At 44.0% G+C, this 13983-nt stretch overlaps 1 protein-coding gene across 1 annotated transcript; it reads right to left on the reverse strand.

Annotated features, from left to right (window-relative positions):
- Positions 1-86: 86 nt before the first annotated feature.
- On the reverse strand, positions 87-13341 carry DHX8 (DEAH-box helicase 8). Its single transcript, XM_005139856.3, has 23 exons — positions 13229-13341; positions 12840-12925; positions 12426-12498; positions 12071-12156; positions 11390-11499; positions 10970-11281; positions 10599-10743; positions 9962-10165; positions 9336-9423; positions 8930-9027; positions 8280-8427; positions 7720-7901; positions 7140-7334; positions 6751-6936; positions 6062-6272; positions 5547-5728; positions 4666-4806; positions 4228-4383; positions 3932-4069; positions 3373-3501; positions 2242-2438; positions 1958-2137; positions 87-1477 (listed from the first exon to the last, which is right to left on the reverse strand). Exons 1-23 carry the CDS (start codon positions 13335-13337, stop codon positions 1258-1260), a joined length of 3576 nt encoding a protein of 1191 aa, XP_005139913.1. The 5' UTR covers positions 13338-13341; the 3' UTR covers positions 87-1257.
- Between the last annotated feature and the right edge of the window lie 642 nt (positions 13342-13983).

The following is a 13983-nucleotide window of genomic DNA, read 5'->3' on the forward strand; positions in this document are numbered from 1 at the left end:
CTGCTGTGAATGTGGTGCTTGTGACAACCAGCTGACACATGGACATTGGCCACAGAGACTGATCATTCAGATCCACACCTCCCCAAGCAGAATAACTTTCTAGTTCTATTTAACTTTATGAAGATCTAAAAGCATGAAAAAGCTCAGGGCATTTATACAACGTAATAAACCAGTATATACAACATTCCTGCCCACCTCTGTACACAGGTTTCCAACTGAACTATTTGTTAATGTGAAACATTCTCCAATCCACAGAGTGTAGAATCTACTCACCAATGATTTTAGCAAATGGCCCAGCTTTAGAAAGGAGAAAAATAAAGATTGGGTCAAATCTGCAGCTCTGAAGTCAAGTTAAGTTTCATCTGCTCCCAACAGGAACAGTAATTCACAGATGGATCAGCAGCCACAGCACACACTGGTTTCATAGACAAGTGAGCTGTAAGAGCACATTGTAGTCAAAAAGCCAACAGTTGTGAAGTCACCGAGCCCTGCAAGTGGAAATAAAACACAAGGCATTGTAGAGAAAGGCGAGACATCTGTAAGCACTTATGCTCACAGACAGAGCCGTGCTGCAGAGTAGATGTGGTTAATTACTGCTCAATACATCAGCCTCCAGCACACAGAAGATGGTGATGAAGGATAAGACCTGCAGTCTGACCTGTGCCATTGGCCAAGTATGACTGACATCCTAGCTGGGTTTCAAGGGATCGTTTCTGCCTTATCCCAAAGCCACAGATACTAAATATCTCACCACAGACGGCTTGCATAAGAGACAGTTACAGTGAACAGGAAAATGCATAAAACAGGAAAAATGGAGACCAAGCAGCTCCTCCAAACCAGCCACTGTATAAGAGTGTGAGTAGATATAAATCCCTTTGTGCAGGGTACAGAAATAAACTATTCCAGCCCACATTTTTCTGCTCATTCAGAACACAGGCTGGAGAACAACTATTTTCTGCTCATTATCCTTTTGCTGTTGCTCAGCTCATCACCCAGATTGCAGACTCCTGGGGTTTTCTCTCTTAAAAGGAGAATGATTAAGGAACAATGGTTCAAGGACCACTTCACAACACTGATATCAGCTAGGGAATCTGACATTAACTGTTGACATTAACACACATCGCCCCCTTGTGCTTTTGCTCTGAAAAGACTTGTTTCCTGTTCGTGTTGGAATTAAGCTTCAACCCAAGGTCCATCCTTTCAGGACTCTTTGCAACAGTACAGAAGTCACAGTGAGAGTTCCTGAGGGAAGCAGGCTCATCGCCGCCTGAATGCCCGTGATATCCTCCAGGCATTGGGCTCCTCGTAGCGGTTGTAGAGAGGTTCCAGTCGCTGCTGCTTTTTCTGCTTACTCAGCTTGGTTGGATCAGAAACCTTGAAGAAAGCTGGTGCAAATTCCACCAGCCAGCGAGGATCAATAGTTGTCACTTCACGCATATACTCCTTGGTGGTCAGCACCAGCTCATGATACACCACCCTGTAAATAGGGACAGCAACTTTGGAACTCAGTTTTTCCCAACAAGAGAAAGATGGCAAAGGCTGGAGTATCTAAGCTTGGCCCTTTATCTCCCTTTCACCCTCCTTCTGCATAAGGTTCCTTATGCTTCAGAACACTCCAGAAGAACTATCTTATTTTTCCTCTGCTAGCTCACAATTACTCTTCAGTACAGAGCTACTTTGTTCCACTTAAAACGATTTTCCTCTCTACCCCCTCCCTAACACCCAGTGTTTTAAACTCACTTCCACAATACAGAAACACAGAAGTGCAGGCTTCAGGCCTGTCGTTGGCTCAAAAAGTCCATGTCACCTCTGCACAGGCACTAATTTTAACTGCAGAAAGAGCTAAAAAGCAGAGGCCTATACTTTGATCTGTACCCTACAAGCAATGCACACCACAAGCTTTTAACTTATGAAGTCTGAACTGAAACAGAAAATGACATGATATTGCCTTCCTTACCATTCTGGCTGCCTGTTGAAGAGAGCACTGGATGGGTGGATATAGACTACTTGTTGATCAATTAGTGTCCGATAGCCTTCCTGGGGATCCTTCTTTGCTGCATTTCGGAAGAAGCCACTACAGATGGCTTTCTGGACCCGAACTGTTGCCTTGCCACAGGATACCACATCCAGCTTGTGCCTGCCAGACAAGAGTTAGAAAGGAAATTAGAGCTGTTCAGGTCTACTACAATGTAAAACCATCGAGAAAGCAAAGTCACCACTTGTGCTTCTTGCCATGCTCACCTGTCCATAATGCCCAGCATCTGCTTGCGGATGTCCTGGGCTCTGCGTAAGGATCGGGCCTGGATAAAGTTTTCATAGCACCAGGGATTTGAAAACTTATTATTCTTCCAGGAATTGTAGACAGCCAGTAGAGTGAGGTGGTCACCTTCTGTCTGATGGAACTTGGCTTTCTTTTGATCAGCAAGTGCTTGTTTATCCTAATATATAAAATAGTTATCAATCAGCATCGAGACAATCCCCATGCAACATGAAGGACACGGGCTCCTTGTCACTCATACCCTGACATTTTAAATCCACCAATAAATAGGTGATGTAAGACTGAGAAGACAACACAAAATTTGGAGTGGTGAGTGGCTAAGCACCAAAGAGATGAGAACCTGAAGGTCACTGGCTCTCACTAGGCCAAAACCATGCCTGTATGAAAAGAAAGCCCAGAACTGTTCTTGCCAAAGAGAGACCCCAGTAGACCTCCCTAAAGTGCTTCCTATGGGTGACAAGGGAGCAATGAAGAAAGATGAAGGACCTAAGTGGCTCATGCATACAGTAGGAAGCCTATGCATGCACTGAACTAGCTATTTTTTCACCACTCTAAAAGCAACTTCAATTACTCATCATCAAAGGAGCTGAAGCAGCAGCTCTGACCCTGCTCACCTACCCACCTCTCCCCACTTCTCCAATGTGCGGATAAAACATTCATCAAATACTGTGGCTACCCAGATCAAAATAGAAGTTAGACTCAACTGCAGCAGTTCATCATAATGAAGAAATAATGGATTCAAGAAGAGTCTGCTACTGAGAAATCCTACCACAGCACAGGCTGCTGCTTGCTGCCTTAAAAGAAACCAGCATAGGGTAGGACTAAGGTTGATTTAAGATGTAAGGTTGGTTTAAGGCTGTACGTGTTTAGTGGAAAACACAAAAGAGAATATGGGATTTCTAACTTCCATCTTCCCATCTGTAAAGAAACTACCACAGCATCCACAGCTACAGGATGTTTAACCAAAAGGTACACTGGAAATGTAATGAATGAGCAAATAGTCTAACAAAGCTACAGATTTACTGTGTCAAATATGCTCACTCTGAAGCAGGGACAGAAAACCCATACAAACAGTAACACTGCCAATTCCTTACCTTTGGCCGGTAGAACACGTTCTGTACAGACAGCATGGAGACTATTGTCAACATCTCTTCGCTGCATCCCAGATGTACAGACATGATCAACATCTTACACAGCATAGGCTCCAAGGGGAATTCCGCCATCTGCAAGAAACCTGTTTCAAGTTACCCTGCAACATCTTGGGAAAACCTTGAGTTCTCTCAGTGCAAAAGAGAGCACTGGCCCTTTCTTCCATGCTTCCTTTCCAAAGCAGTGTGCTTTACCCAGAATAACCTTACTCAACATGAAGCAAATTATTTGGCTATATTCACTATTCCAAGAATATCCCAATACCTTATAGGCATTTTTAGACATTAATAAAAGTAATCCTATGAATAAGGAGAAATAATAGCTGCTCCTTAAACAGAAAAAGGTACATTAACTACAATAAGTGAAAAGCTACCCATAAAACACAAGAGAATAATAGCAAAAGGAAATCAATAGTGCTAGGCAAGGCCTTAGACAACTACTCTCATGTCACCCCCTGAATATTTACAACCCTGACAGTGCTAAGAAGTATTCTCTTTTGCCTACCCTGCGCCCAAGTCGAGTGAGCAGTCCCTCATCATCCAGAGCTCCCAGAGTGTACAGCTGCTCCATGGCGGTTATGAGAGTTTCCATTGGGGGAGCATCCATAAAGTCAAAGGAGAGCAAATCATTGATTCCCATGGCCTGAGGAGAGGGAGTGAAGAAAACCCAAGTTAAAACACTGAGAAGGAAGACACCAAACTCCAGCCACAGCCACAGCACCATTGCACGGTGAGGCAGACACTTGCTCCTTGAAATCCTTATGATCACATTAGCTTGCTACAAGCTGGGGAAATACCCACCTTCAGGGAAAGTACTGTACTGGCCAAATTTGTTCTCTGGATTTCAGGCACATTGGTGGTTAGCATTTCATCTCGGTAAGCACGCTCTGTATATAGCCTATAGCATTTTCCTGGTCCTGTTCTCCCAGCCCTTCCTGCTCGCTGCTTTGCTTGAGCCTAAAGGGAGCAAGGCATCTCAGTGATCAAACAGGCACAGGTGAACACAAGCCAAATAAAATTAACAACTAATCACAATTTTCTTGTATTAATAGGAAGAGATTTCCAATACAAACCAGGAAAGTATGTATTCCTTAGGCACAGCCTGAAGGAATCTCAGATTGTTACCAAAAACATGGCTTTGTTATTGCCTCACTTTGCTTTCATGTCCTTGTGTGCCACATCATCATGATACACATGACCAGCAGGGTTAAAAAAGGATTTCAAACACAGAATGCCTACCTGTGAGATTGGTGTAACAACCAGCTGGTCAATTCCAGTCTTGGAGTTATAAACCTTCTGCTTCACAAAGCCAGGATCAACGACGTAATATATTCCATCAATAGTCAAAGATGTCTCAGCTATATTAGTGGCAATGACAACCTGCAAACAGCAGTGATTTAGCAGCAGTTCTGTGTCTGATTGCCAAGCCAACCTTGCTGCTCAACTTAAACAACCCATTCTATGTGATACAAGCAGTTAAAAGTGCTGTCATTTATCATCTAAAGGAGAAATGTGTTCACAGAAGAACAGAAAGGAGCATTACCTATAATCAAAGGACAAGTTTCAAGTATATCTACATTTGGTTTACATTTGTGTAATATGGGAAAAAGCACGATATAATCTATAAATAAAACCAAGTGAAAGACCACTGTAAGCTTGTAAACACACTGCACTGACTACAGAGAGAATTCCTGCCTATCACTCACAGACCATATTTAGAGAAGAATCCTCCAGAGAATGTATCTCTTGTTATTCGCTGATAGGAAATTTACAACCATCCAACAGGAACCGCATTTAGGTTTCATTGAAGTTAATATCCCTTAAATGCAGCATTAAAAAGCAGACTGAGAACATTCCAGAATTTTGCTGCATCAGAGGTTTCAATATACATTTTCAGAGGCTTAGAGAACATGTATAGGCATGTACACATGCTACATGTACATGTACACATGCCTATACACTTGCGAAAACATGCACTAAACTACATATAAACCACCTCTTCTCCAAAACTACATTACTTTGTCTGAAGCTGTAACTAACAATCAGATGATCAGCAGTGTAATACACTCCACTATTAAAACATACCAGCAGAAACTGAAGCCACACCAAGCTGAACTTACCTTTCTGCTTCCTGGTGGGGCAGGGTCAAAGATCCTGGTCTGCATTTCACTGGGTAAAGCTGAATAGACTGGAAGGATAATTAACTCTGGAACATCAGGTCCTAGGGATTTCATCCTCTCATAGAGGATTTCACAGGCAGTGTCAATCTCTTCCTGACCAGTCAGAAACACCAAAATGTCACCTACACAGGAAGTAAATTACAGCATCCATAGAATCAATACTGTTCAGTACAACTCCTGCATGACCACCCTTCCATCCCTCACCTTTTCCATTCAGAGCAGAGTATCCCCAACTTTTGCTAGCCCTTGTGCAACAACTTAGCCAGAAGCAACTTACTTCAGTCTTTCACCCAATTTTCTCAGCATTTTATTTACTGTATTTTCAAATAACAGAGCATAGTGCTGAGAGCATTTTTCTCATGTTACTAATACATGATCCATGACTTGAAAGACCTTGCCTATAGATTAGTGTCTTTGAATGACCCATTACCCTAGACCACCACTTCTCTACTCACCTGGGGGCTCTGTCAAATGGATCTGCATTACTGTAATCAAACTGGCATCCAAATAATCTGTCTCTGGCTCTTTTGTGTACAAGATTTCCACTGGGTACGTTCTGCCAGGAATGGTGAAGATTGGTGCTTCATAGAAGTACTGAGAGAACTTCACAGCATCCAATGTTGCTGATGTCACAATCAGCTTCATATCCTGCCGCTTCTGCACTGTCTGTAGCAGCAAAAAACATTCTCAAGTTATTTAATGCCTCTGGGACTATTAACATATGGCACTTAAGCCAGAAAAATATGACCAGTAAAAGCAAGTCTAAGGTCTGAGTAGAGGGACAGGTCATTGCAGTATCAAGAATTTCAAAACAAACCATCTGCTAAGGTGACATTTCAAACCTACTGCAGAAAGCCTTTGTGAGATAAGGAAAAATCACAGCAGGAACACTCCTCTGCTCATCTATCATTGCAAACATCCTGGACTGCCAATTCTTATTGTTTCTGATAAATTTTACTTACTGTGTCTTCACGCAGAGGCTCATCTTATGAAAGTTTGGACTACAAACCCTTCTGAGCATTTGTTTTGCTTCAGAAGAGACTCTTAGAGCAAAGGAATGAACCTGACTTGTGTGCCTTTTCCTGTGAGCTCCTACATAGCACAAAGAGGACACCGAAGCAATGAACATCAAACGTTGCATTACCTTCTTCAGGAGTCCAAAGAGTACATCTGTGTGTATGGTCCTCTCGTGGGCTTCATCCAACATGATAATGGCATACTGGGTCAGATCAGGATCTATCAAACACTCCCTCAGTAACATACCATCTGTCATGTATTTGATAACAGTTTCAGGGCTAGTGCAGTCTTCAAATCGAATGGTGTAGCCAACCTAGGAAGAGGAGGTGCACAGAAACTGAAGCTCCAGAATTAAGTTCTTAGCATCATTAATTCGCAGTTTGATTATTTTTAAAGCTCACTGTACTACCTACACAGGCAGATACACACAGGCACACAAACAAACTAGCTCTAGGACTGATCTTTTCCACTTTTCTTCATGCTTATTTTGACATGATCTTCAGCACGAAAATTTACCTCTTGTCCCAAGCAGCAACCAAATTCCTCTGACACCCTCTTCGCAACAGACATTGCAGCCACTCTGCGAGGCTGAGTACATCCAATCTTTCCTCTTGATGTATACCCTGCCTCCGCCAGGTACTGGGTGATCTGGGTTGTTTTCCCAGATCCTGTCTCTCCAATAACAATCAAGATCTGGTTGTCATGCACAGCCTAGAAAAGGTCATAAAAGAGACACTTGTCAAAATTTATGAACAAAACACAAACCAAACCAACTCAACACAGTATATGTAGGACTCGACTAAGACCTGCTGCTGACCCAGACAAAAAAATCACACACATATTCTTACTGATCAAGTCAGCAAACTGCTTAACCATTCATCCCCTGCCAACATGATGCTAGTTTCAGTTTTGACTTACAGTCAATAGATTCATGGATGTTTGTTAAAATATGCAGATACATAATCCTTTAAAACAATTATTCCAAGCTACAGCTCTGCACTTAAAATGATTAACTGGCTATTCACATGACAACAAGCCAAACCAAGATTTGATGTTCCTGCTTGCTCAAGCAAGAATGCTGTTCCAAGAGCCTTACTTGTATCAGCTGCTCCTTCAGTCTGAAGATTGGGAGACTCTCTCTCTGCTCAATGATGGAAAGTTGGGTCTTCTTACCATAAGAAGCTTTGTTACCACCAAATGCATGTTTCTTCCACTCTGGGATATCATTGGGCATCATTCCAATACCTCGCATGTTTGCAGCAATTTGTCTTCCATCCACTAGGAAGGAAATAATCTCACCATTACATCTAGGTTCACACAGCAGAGACCCTGATGATCCTGCTCCTGTTACCCATCACCCATGCATTCTATACTTGTGGATTTAAGTATTTAAGTTCCCTACATGCATACCCCCACTATTACATTAATTGCCATATAAAAGAAACCCATGCTTCACCACCCACAGCATGCTTTTCATGGATAGCAGGATACACCTGTACATTTCCATTGACATTCCCATTTCCACTTTAGTAGCAAAGCGTTTCTTTGCCTCACTTGACAAGTGAAGCAGATAAACACAGCATCAAGATATTTCTCCTGGGTTGCTCAACTGTCACAAACATGGCACAGTTCACACTTCCACATATTCAGACATACCATCAGGGAGAGGATCCACCCAGTGTGTGTTGAGCCCCATGGGGATGGAATCCATCTCTGCTTCTCTCTGGGCTTGTTTAAGTTCTCGTCTTTCTTTAGCTAAGGCACTCTGCATCATTGCAGCCTGGGACAAGGAACCATCCGGATTCTGAAAAGCAAGAAAGAAGCTAAGATTTCAGGCACTCCCACTCCTTCAATTCTCTGTCACCACTGGTCTTCAGAAGCTTTAAAACATATTAAACTTTTTATCTATTTAACTTTCAGAATATCTCAATTAGCATGGTCTCATGAACTTCCATGGTTATGACTAATATGCAGCATCCCTACATTGTCAAATCAGAAGGATTATGGGACAGCCGAAGAAAAATAAGTATATCTAGACCATCTTCTGCTTTCAGAGGGTAAGAAAAAGCACAGCAGAGAAAGAATGCTCTAAAACACTTATGTGAAATGGTTGCTGCTGCAGTCTAACATGCATTTTGGTTCTATTATTTCACTTCACTGTCACCAGTTAAGTAAAGAAAGGATCTTCAGTTCAGTGACCATGTTCTTCTGGGCTCTCAGTAATGTCCAGGTGGAAAACCAGTTGTTAAACTCCCATATATTTAATTAAATCAAGTACATTGGGTTTAGTGCTGGATATCTCTTACCTTTACTATCTTGATAGGACTCATATCCATGCTCTGTTTAGTATGACCTCGAAGGAACGGTGGCTCTTCTTCAACTAATTCAATCTCCAGGTCTTCATCTGAAATCCAAATGAGAATTGTTAAACACCTTTCAGGTACATAAAAGCACCTCCTCAAACCATGCTTTCTGGATATTCTGGGTTATGATGTACTTACAAAGTTTGTGAAAACACCACAAATAAGAATGCACAGACAGGACACATCCAAATGGCACTAATAACAAGGCTAGAGCAACCCTAGTTCCAGATGTTTAAGATCACAACAAACTGTGAGATCCTTCACATTCACTTATATCACTATCTCTTTCGGAATCAAAACACATCCAGAAACACAAGGAATTTACAATAAGACTACTTGGAAATGGTACCTTCTTCATCATCAACTTTAGGAAGAATCCCAGTCTCCTCATCAAAATCAGGAAACTCTTCCTTGGAAAGCACATTAGCTGCAATCATCTGGGAAGAGAATGAACACAACATGAAGAAACACAGCTCATGTCTATGAGGTCTCGGTTCTAATACAATTAGATTTGTAAAACAGGAACAAGAGAATGTTGTGATTGCTGAACAAAGGAATGGTCCAAGGGCTGGAAACACCTCTGGAAACAGGCTGAGAGAGCTGGGCTTATTCAGCCTAAAGAAGAGAAGGCTCCAGGGAGACCTTAAAGCAGCTCCCAGTGCCTAAAGGGACCAACAGGAAACCTGGAGAGGGGCTTCTGATAAGGGCCTGTAGGGACAGGACAAGGGGGAATGGCTTTAAACTGCCAGAGGGGAGATTGAGATGAGAACTTGGGCAGAAGCTCTTCCCTGTGAGGGTGCTGAGGCACTGGCACAGGGTGCCCAGGGAAACTGTAGCTGCCCCATCCCTTGCAGTGCTCAAGGCCAGGTTGGATGGGGCTTGGAACAACCTGCTCTAGTGGCAAGGTGTTGGAACTGGATGAGCTTTAAGGTGCCACCCAAACCATTCTGAGATCCTATGAATACAAGAACACACCTGTTTTATTTCCCATTTCTCTGGGTCTGAAATCCGGGTGAGGCGCTTCCGTTCAAGGCTGTCATCCTCCACCTCTGGGGCATTCACCAGGGACAGGTGACTGGGTCTGTCTGGGTTTCTCATAGATGTTTCTTCATTAGTTTCTCCAACCAGGTTTCTCCTCCGGTTTGGATTCAAGTCTTCCCCAGTGTCTTGATCAACATCCTACATCAGATTAATTGATCAGTCTATTTATGCTGTGCTTCTCATCTTTTAACGTTAGTGCTTCCTCTAACACAAAAGGCAAGTACATTTCTCAGAGAGACTACTGCCAACAGCAACCCAGACACAGAAAATGCTAGTTTCTCATACTAGAAAAGGAAGACAAACACAGCAACAACTTGAGGTTTGCTGTCACTTAGCTACCACATCAAGTCAAAAACTTGTTAGGAACATGACATCACGAGACTATATAGGAAATGAGTAAGAAGTAATGGGCCACAAATATGGAACAGTAGGTCAAGGTTTTTTAACTCCTCCTTGAGGGGTTATGCATTAGCTTTCATCAAAAAGAGTTAAAAATGGCAAAAGAAGGGATAATCTTTAAAAATTCTGACACCACAAACTTATTATAAGCACTACAGAATGTCTTCCATACCTTCATGCTCAGGCTGGTTTTGGATCCAGTAAAGGATAAGACTTTAACTTTTACTCTTTGTCCTTTGCTCACCACATCAGCAACATTGGCAACACGTCCTTCTCTTCGAAGCTCTGAGATGTGGACCAAGCCCTCCCAACGCTTCCTGCAGGTGAAGCAGAGGGGCCTGAGATGTAATAAATTACTCTGATAGTCCCGATTCAGTCTGCATTATTTTGTTGTCAACTGACTGTGCATGTTCATAAATTAGCTTTTGTAAGAACATTCTCTGCTGAGCATTCCTTACTGCAGCCTTAGAACCTCTAAGATGCTAAAAGGAAAAGGAATTCACATGGAACAGTACCAGACTTATCATGAACAGCAGAAAGTACCTTAGTCCTTCCAGTTGCACAAAACATCCAAATTGCATTATACTTGTGACTTTGCCATTGTAGATGTCTCCAATGGCAGGCTCCTCAGGTGGGGGATGGTCAATGTGCTTGTCTCTCCATCTCTCATTGCTCCTCTCAACGTATCTGTCTCGATCTTTATGGTCCCTACTTGGACTCCAAGTTCTGCTCCTTGACCGGTATCTGGATTTTCCCCTGTTCCTATCCCGAGTTCTGGAACGAGACCTAGAGCGAGATCTGTGCCTTCGCCTCCTGTCCCTGCTACGACTCCGGCTCCTCCTCTTCTTCTTTGCCCTGAGTAGCAAACAGAACATATTTGCAGTGAAATCCCACATAAGAACAGAGAAAGCAGGAAATGCCAACTGCCACCACCCACTCCTCAGACACATGGTAGAAACCTACCGGTGGTCACTGCTCCTCTGCTTGCCTTGCCTGTCTGCACTGGGCATCAGAGCTTCAAGTTCTTTAAGGGCATCAGCTGCCACTTTTACATCATCTTCATCTAGCATAGTCTGTGAGAACAGAGAACTGGTCTGTAAGAAGGCTGATAATCAGTCTACAGAAAGAATAACCACTCACATGCCTATTTAGAAGGCATGTAAGAGGAAAAAAGATAAGATCTAATACAGGTTCTAGGGGAATAAAAGTAGTAAAGGCACAATATTGAGATGATTCTGCTTTATACAAAAAGCTCTGCCTCAATACATTAAATTATTACAAAAATAGAACATGCAAATCCCTCAGAGCATTTGAATGGCCAAAAGGTGTATCTAGTTTGTAATCCATCATGAGTTTGAGCACTATGTAACAAAGGATTCAACTACAACTTCCATGTCACAAGAGCCTCATCTTCCAGATATCCTGCAAAACAGCTTCCACGTGGCAACTGCTGGAACAACCATTTTTGGAAACTATAAGCAATAATATCAACCTTCTGCATTTCATTTCTCACAGTCTGCTTCTCTCCATGCATCAGCAAGAAACACACTAACATAAAAAAACTTGAGACAACTTAAAACTAAAAGAAACACAATCATAAATAATGTTTTCATATACAAAGGAAATCTAAAAGCATGACCGTACCCTGATATTGGGATTGTCTGGCCTGCAAAGAGCTGGAAACAATTCCTTCAGCTTCTCCTTCTCTGACTTGGGTTTGACAACTGTGTCTGAGAAAGAAAAGAAAAACCAAAACCAAAATAGAAAAGCTTCAGCCTTCTGTTTCAGTGATTCTGTGAAAGACACAAATACTTCCAATAGCACACTCAGAGTGGTTTTAGAGGCTAAAGAGATTTGCTAATCTACTGTTAACAACAGAGAGCCTCCCACTCCACAGTAAGATACAAAGCCTTGCAAGCCTCGAGCAGTATTACACCAGTTGCCCAAAGCATGGCCACAAACTAGAAGACCACCAAGCAAGAGTTTTGGTTTTCCATACCTTTGCTCATAGAGGATTTTGGTGGGGGCCGCATGGTCTGTATGAGACGGAGCAAGTTACTAATAAGGGAATCCTGAAAAATGGAATAAAATGCTTTAGTCTAAAGCACAACTGGAACCTGGCTTCCATTCTGAGAAAGCACCAGTGAGGGCTTATCAGCACCACAGAAAAAGGGCAATTCTGAAGATGTAGGTTCATTTTTAAAACATATCACTGGGCAAATCCTAAAAATATGTAATAAACTGAATCTGAAAACTATTCTGATTATTCCATTTAAGTGACTTTTCTAGTTTCAATCACCTTTGGGATCACCTATTGAAAACAACAACAGACATTAAGCCCAGCCCTTTCTCTTTAAAACAAGCAGCTTTATGAGATAAACCAGGCTAAGGAAAGTGCTCAGCTCTCACTCACAGTAAACTCAGCGCCATTCTTCAGCAGAACTGCTTTAAACGTCTCAAACGTGGTATTTTTCTCCGCGAGACTTATCACAAACTCGGCTGCGAGGAAAACACAGGAAGGAAATTAGGAGAAATAATTGCGAGGCCTTGTAAGTGCTTCACGTTGGGGTAGAAGCTGCTCCGCGGCTCTACCTACACCCAGGGCAGCAGCAGCGCTGCTACCACCAGCAGCGGGTCCGTTCCTGCCGCAGCAGCCCCCACAGAAGCTTTTCCTCCCCCTCATGGCCGGTTTTGTGAGGTAAAACAACCCTTTTCTTCCCCAGTCCGAAAGCCGCTCCGCGGCCGCCAGCAGCGGCTCCAACAGCCCCGTCCCAGCCCCGCCGCACGGTGATAGCCGCTCACCCAGGTCCTTGTCGTTGATGCCCAGGTGATTGTCCAGCTCCGTGCACACCTTGGACACGAGCGACAGGTACTCGAGCTGAGCGAGCTCCTCCACCGCCAGCTCCGCCATGGCGGCGACGCACTTCCGCATCCGGGCCGCGGCGGAAGCGCTGTGGGGACGGAGTGGGCGGAGCCTCCCGGTGCTGTCGGGCCTGTCTGTGCGTGCGGCTCTATGGTTGTGGCGTGGGGCGGGCGGAGCGCAGCCAGTGCGGACCCGGGCACCGGGCGGTGCTGTGGCCCCCGGAGCATCCCCCTGCCCTCCTCTGGCCTCGCTCCATCGCCTCCACGTCCCCATCGTGCTCCGGCCCCAGAGCTGCATCAGGACTGCAGGAGGGGCAGGATCCCCTCCCCGAGCTGCTGCTCACGCTCTGGGGGCGCAGCCCAGCACACGGAGGGGTTCTCGGCTCAAGAGAACAATGAAGCGGGGCCATGGGAGCTTCTCACCCGACACCCCCAAGGCCTTTGCCTCAGGGCTGCCCCATCCACTCGCCCCGAGCTTGTGTCTGTGCCGCTGAACTTGATGTGGTTGATTCCTTCTGCTCACAGCAATGGGTCTTCCCTTAACGCCTTCTCCCACCAAGCCTCCCATTTCCCCTCCATGCCCAATAGCTGCTGATCCAGAAGCTGCTCGGTCAGTGAGTGGTAGAGCAGCCACAGCCAGGGCACAGGCTTCTGAGCACTCTGGCCAGCATCCCTACCTGGAACAAGCCTGCAGG

The sequence above is a fragment of the Melopsittacus undulatus genome, chromosome 17 (genome assembly GCF_012275295.1).
Source record: "Melopsittacus undulatus isolate bMelUnd1 chromosome 17, bMelUnd1.mat.Z, whole genome shotgun sequence".
NCBI classification, from domain to species: Eukaryota; Metazoa; Chordata; class Aves; order Psittaciformes; family Psittaculidae; genus Melopsittacus; species Melopsittacus undulatus.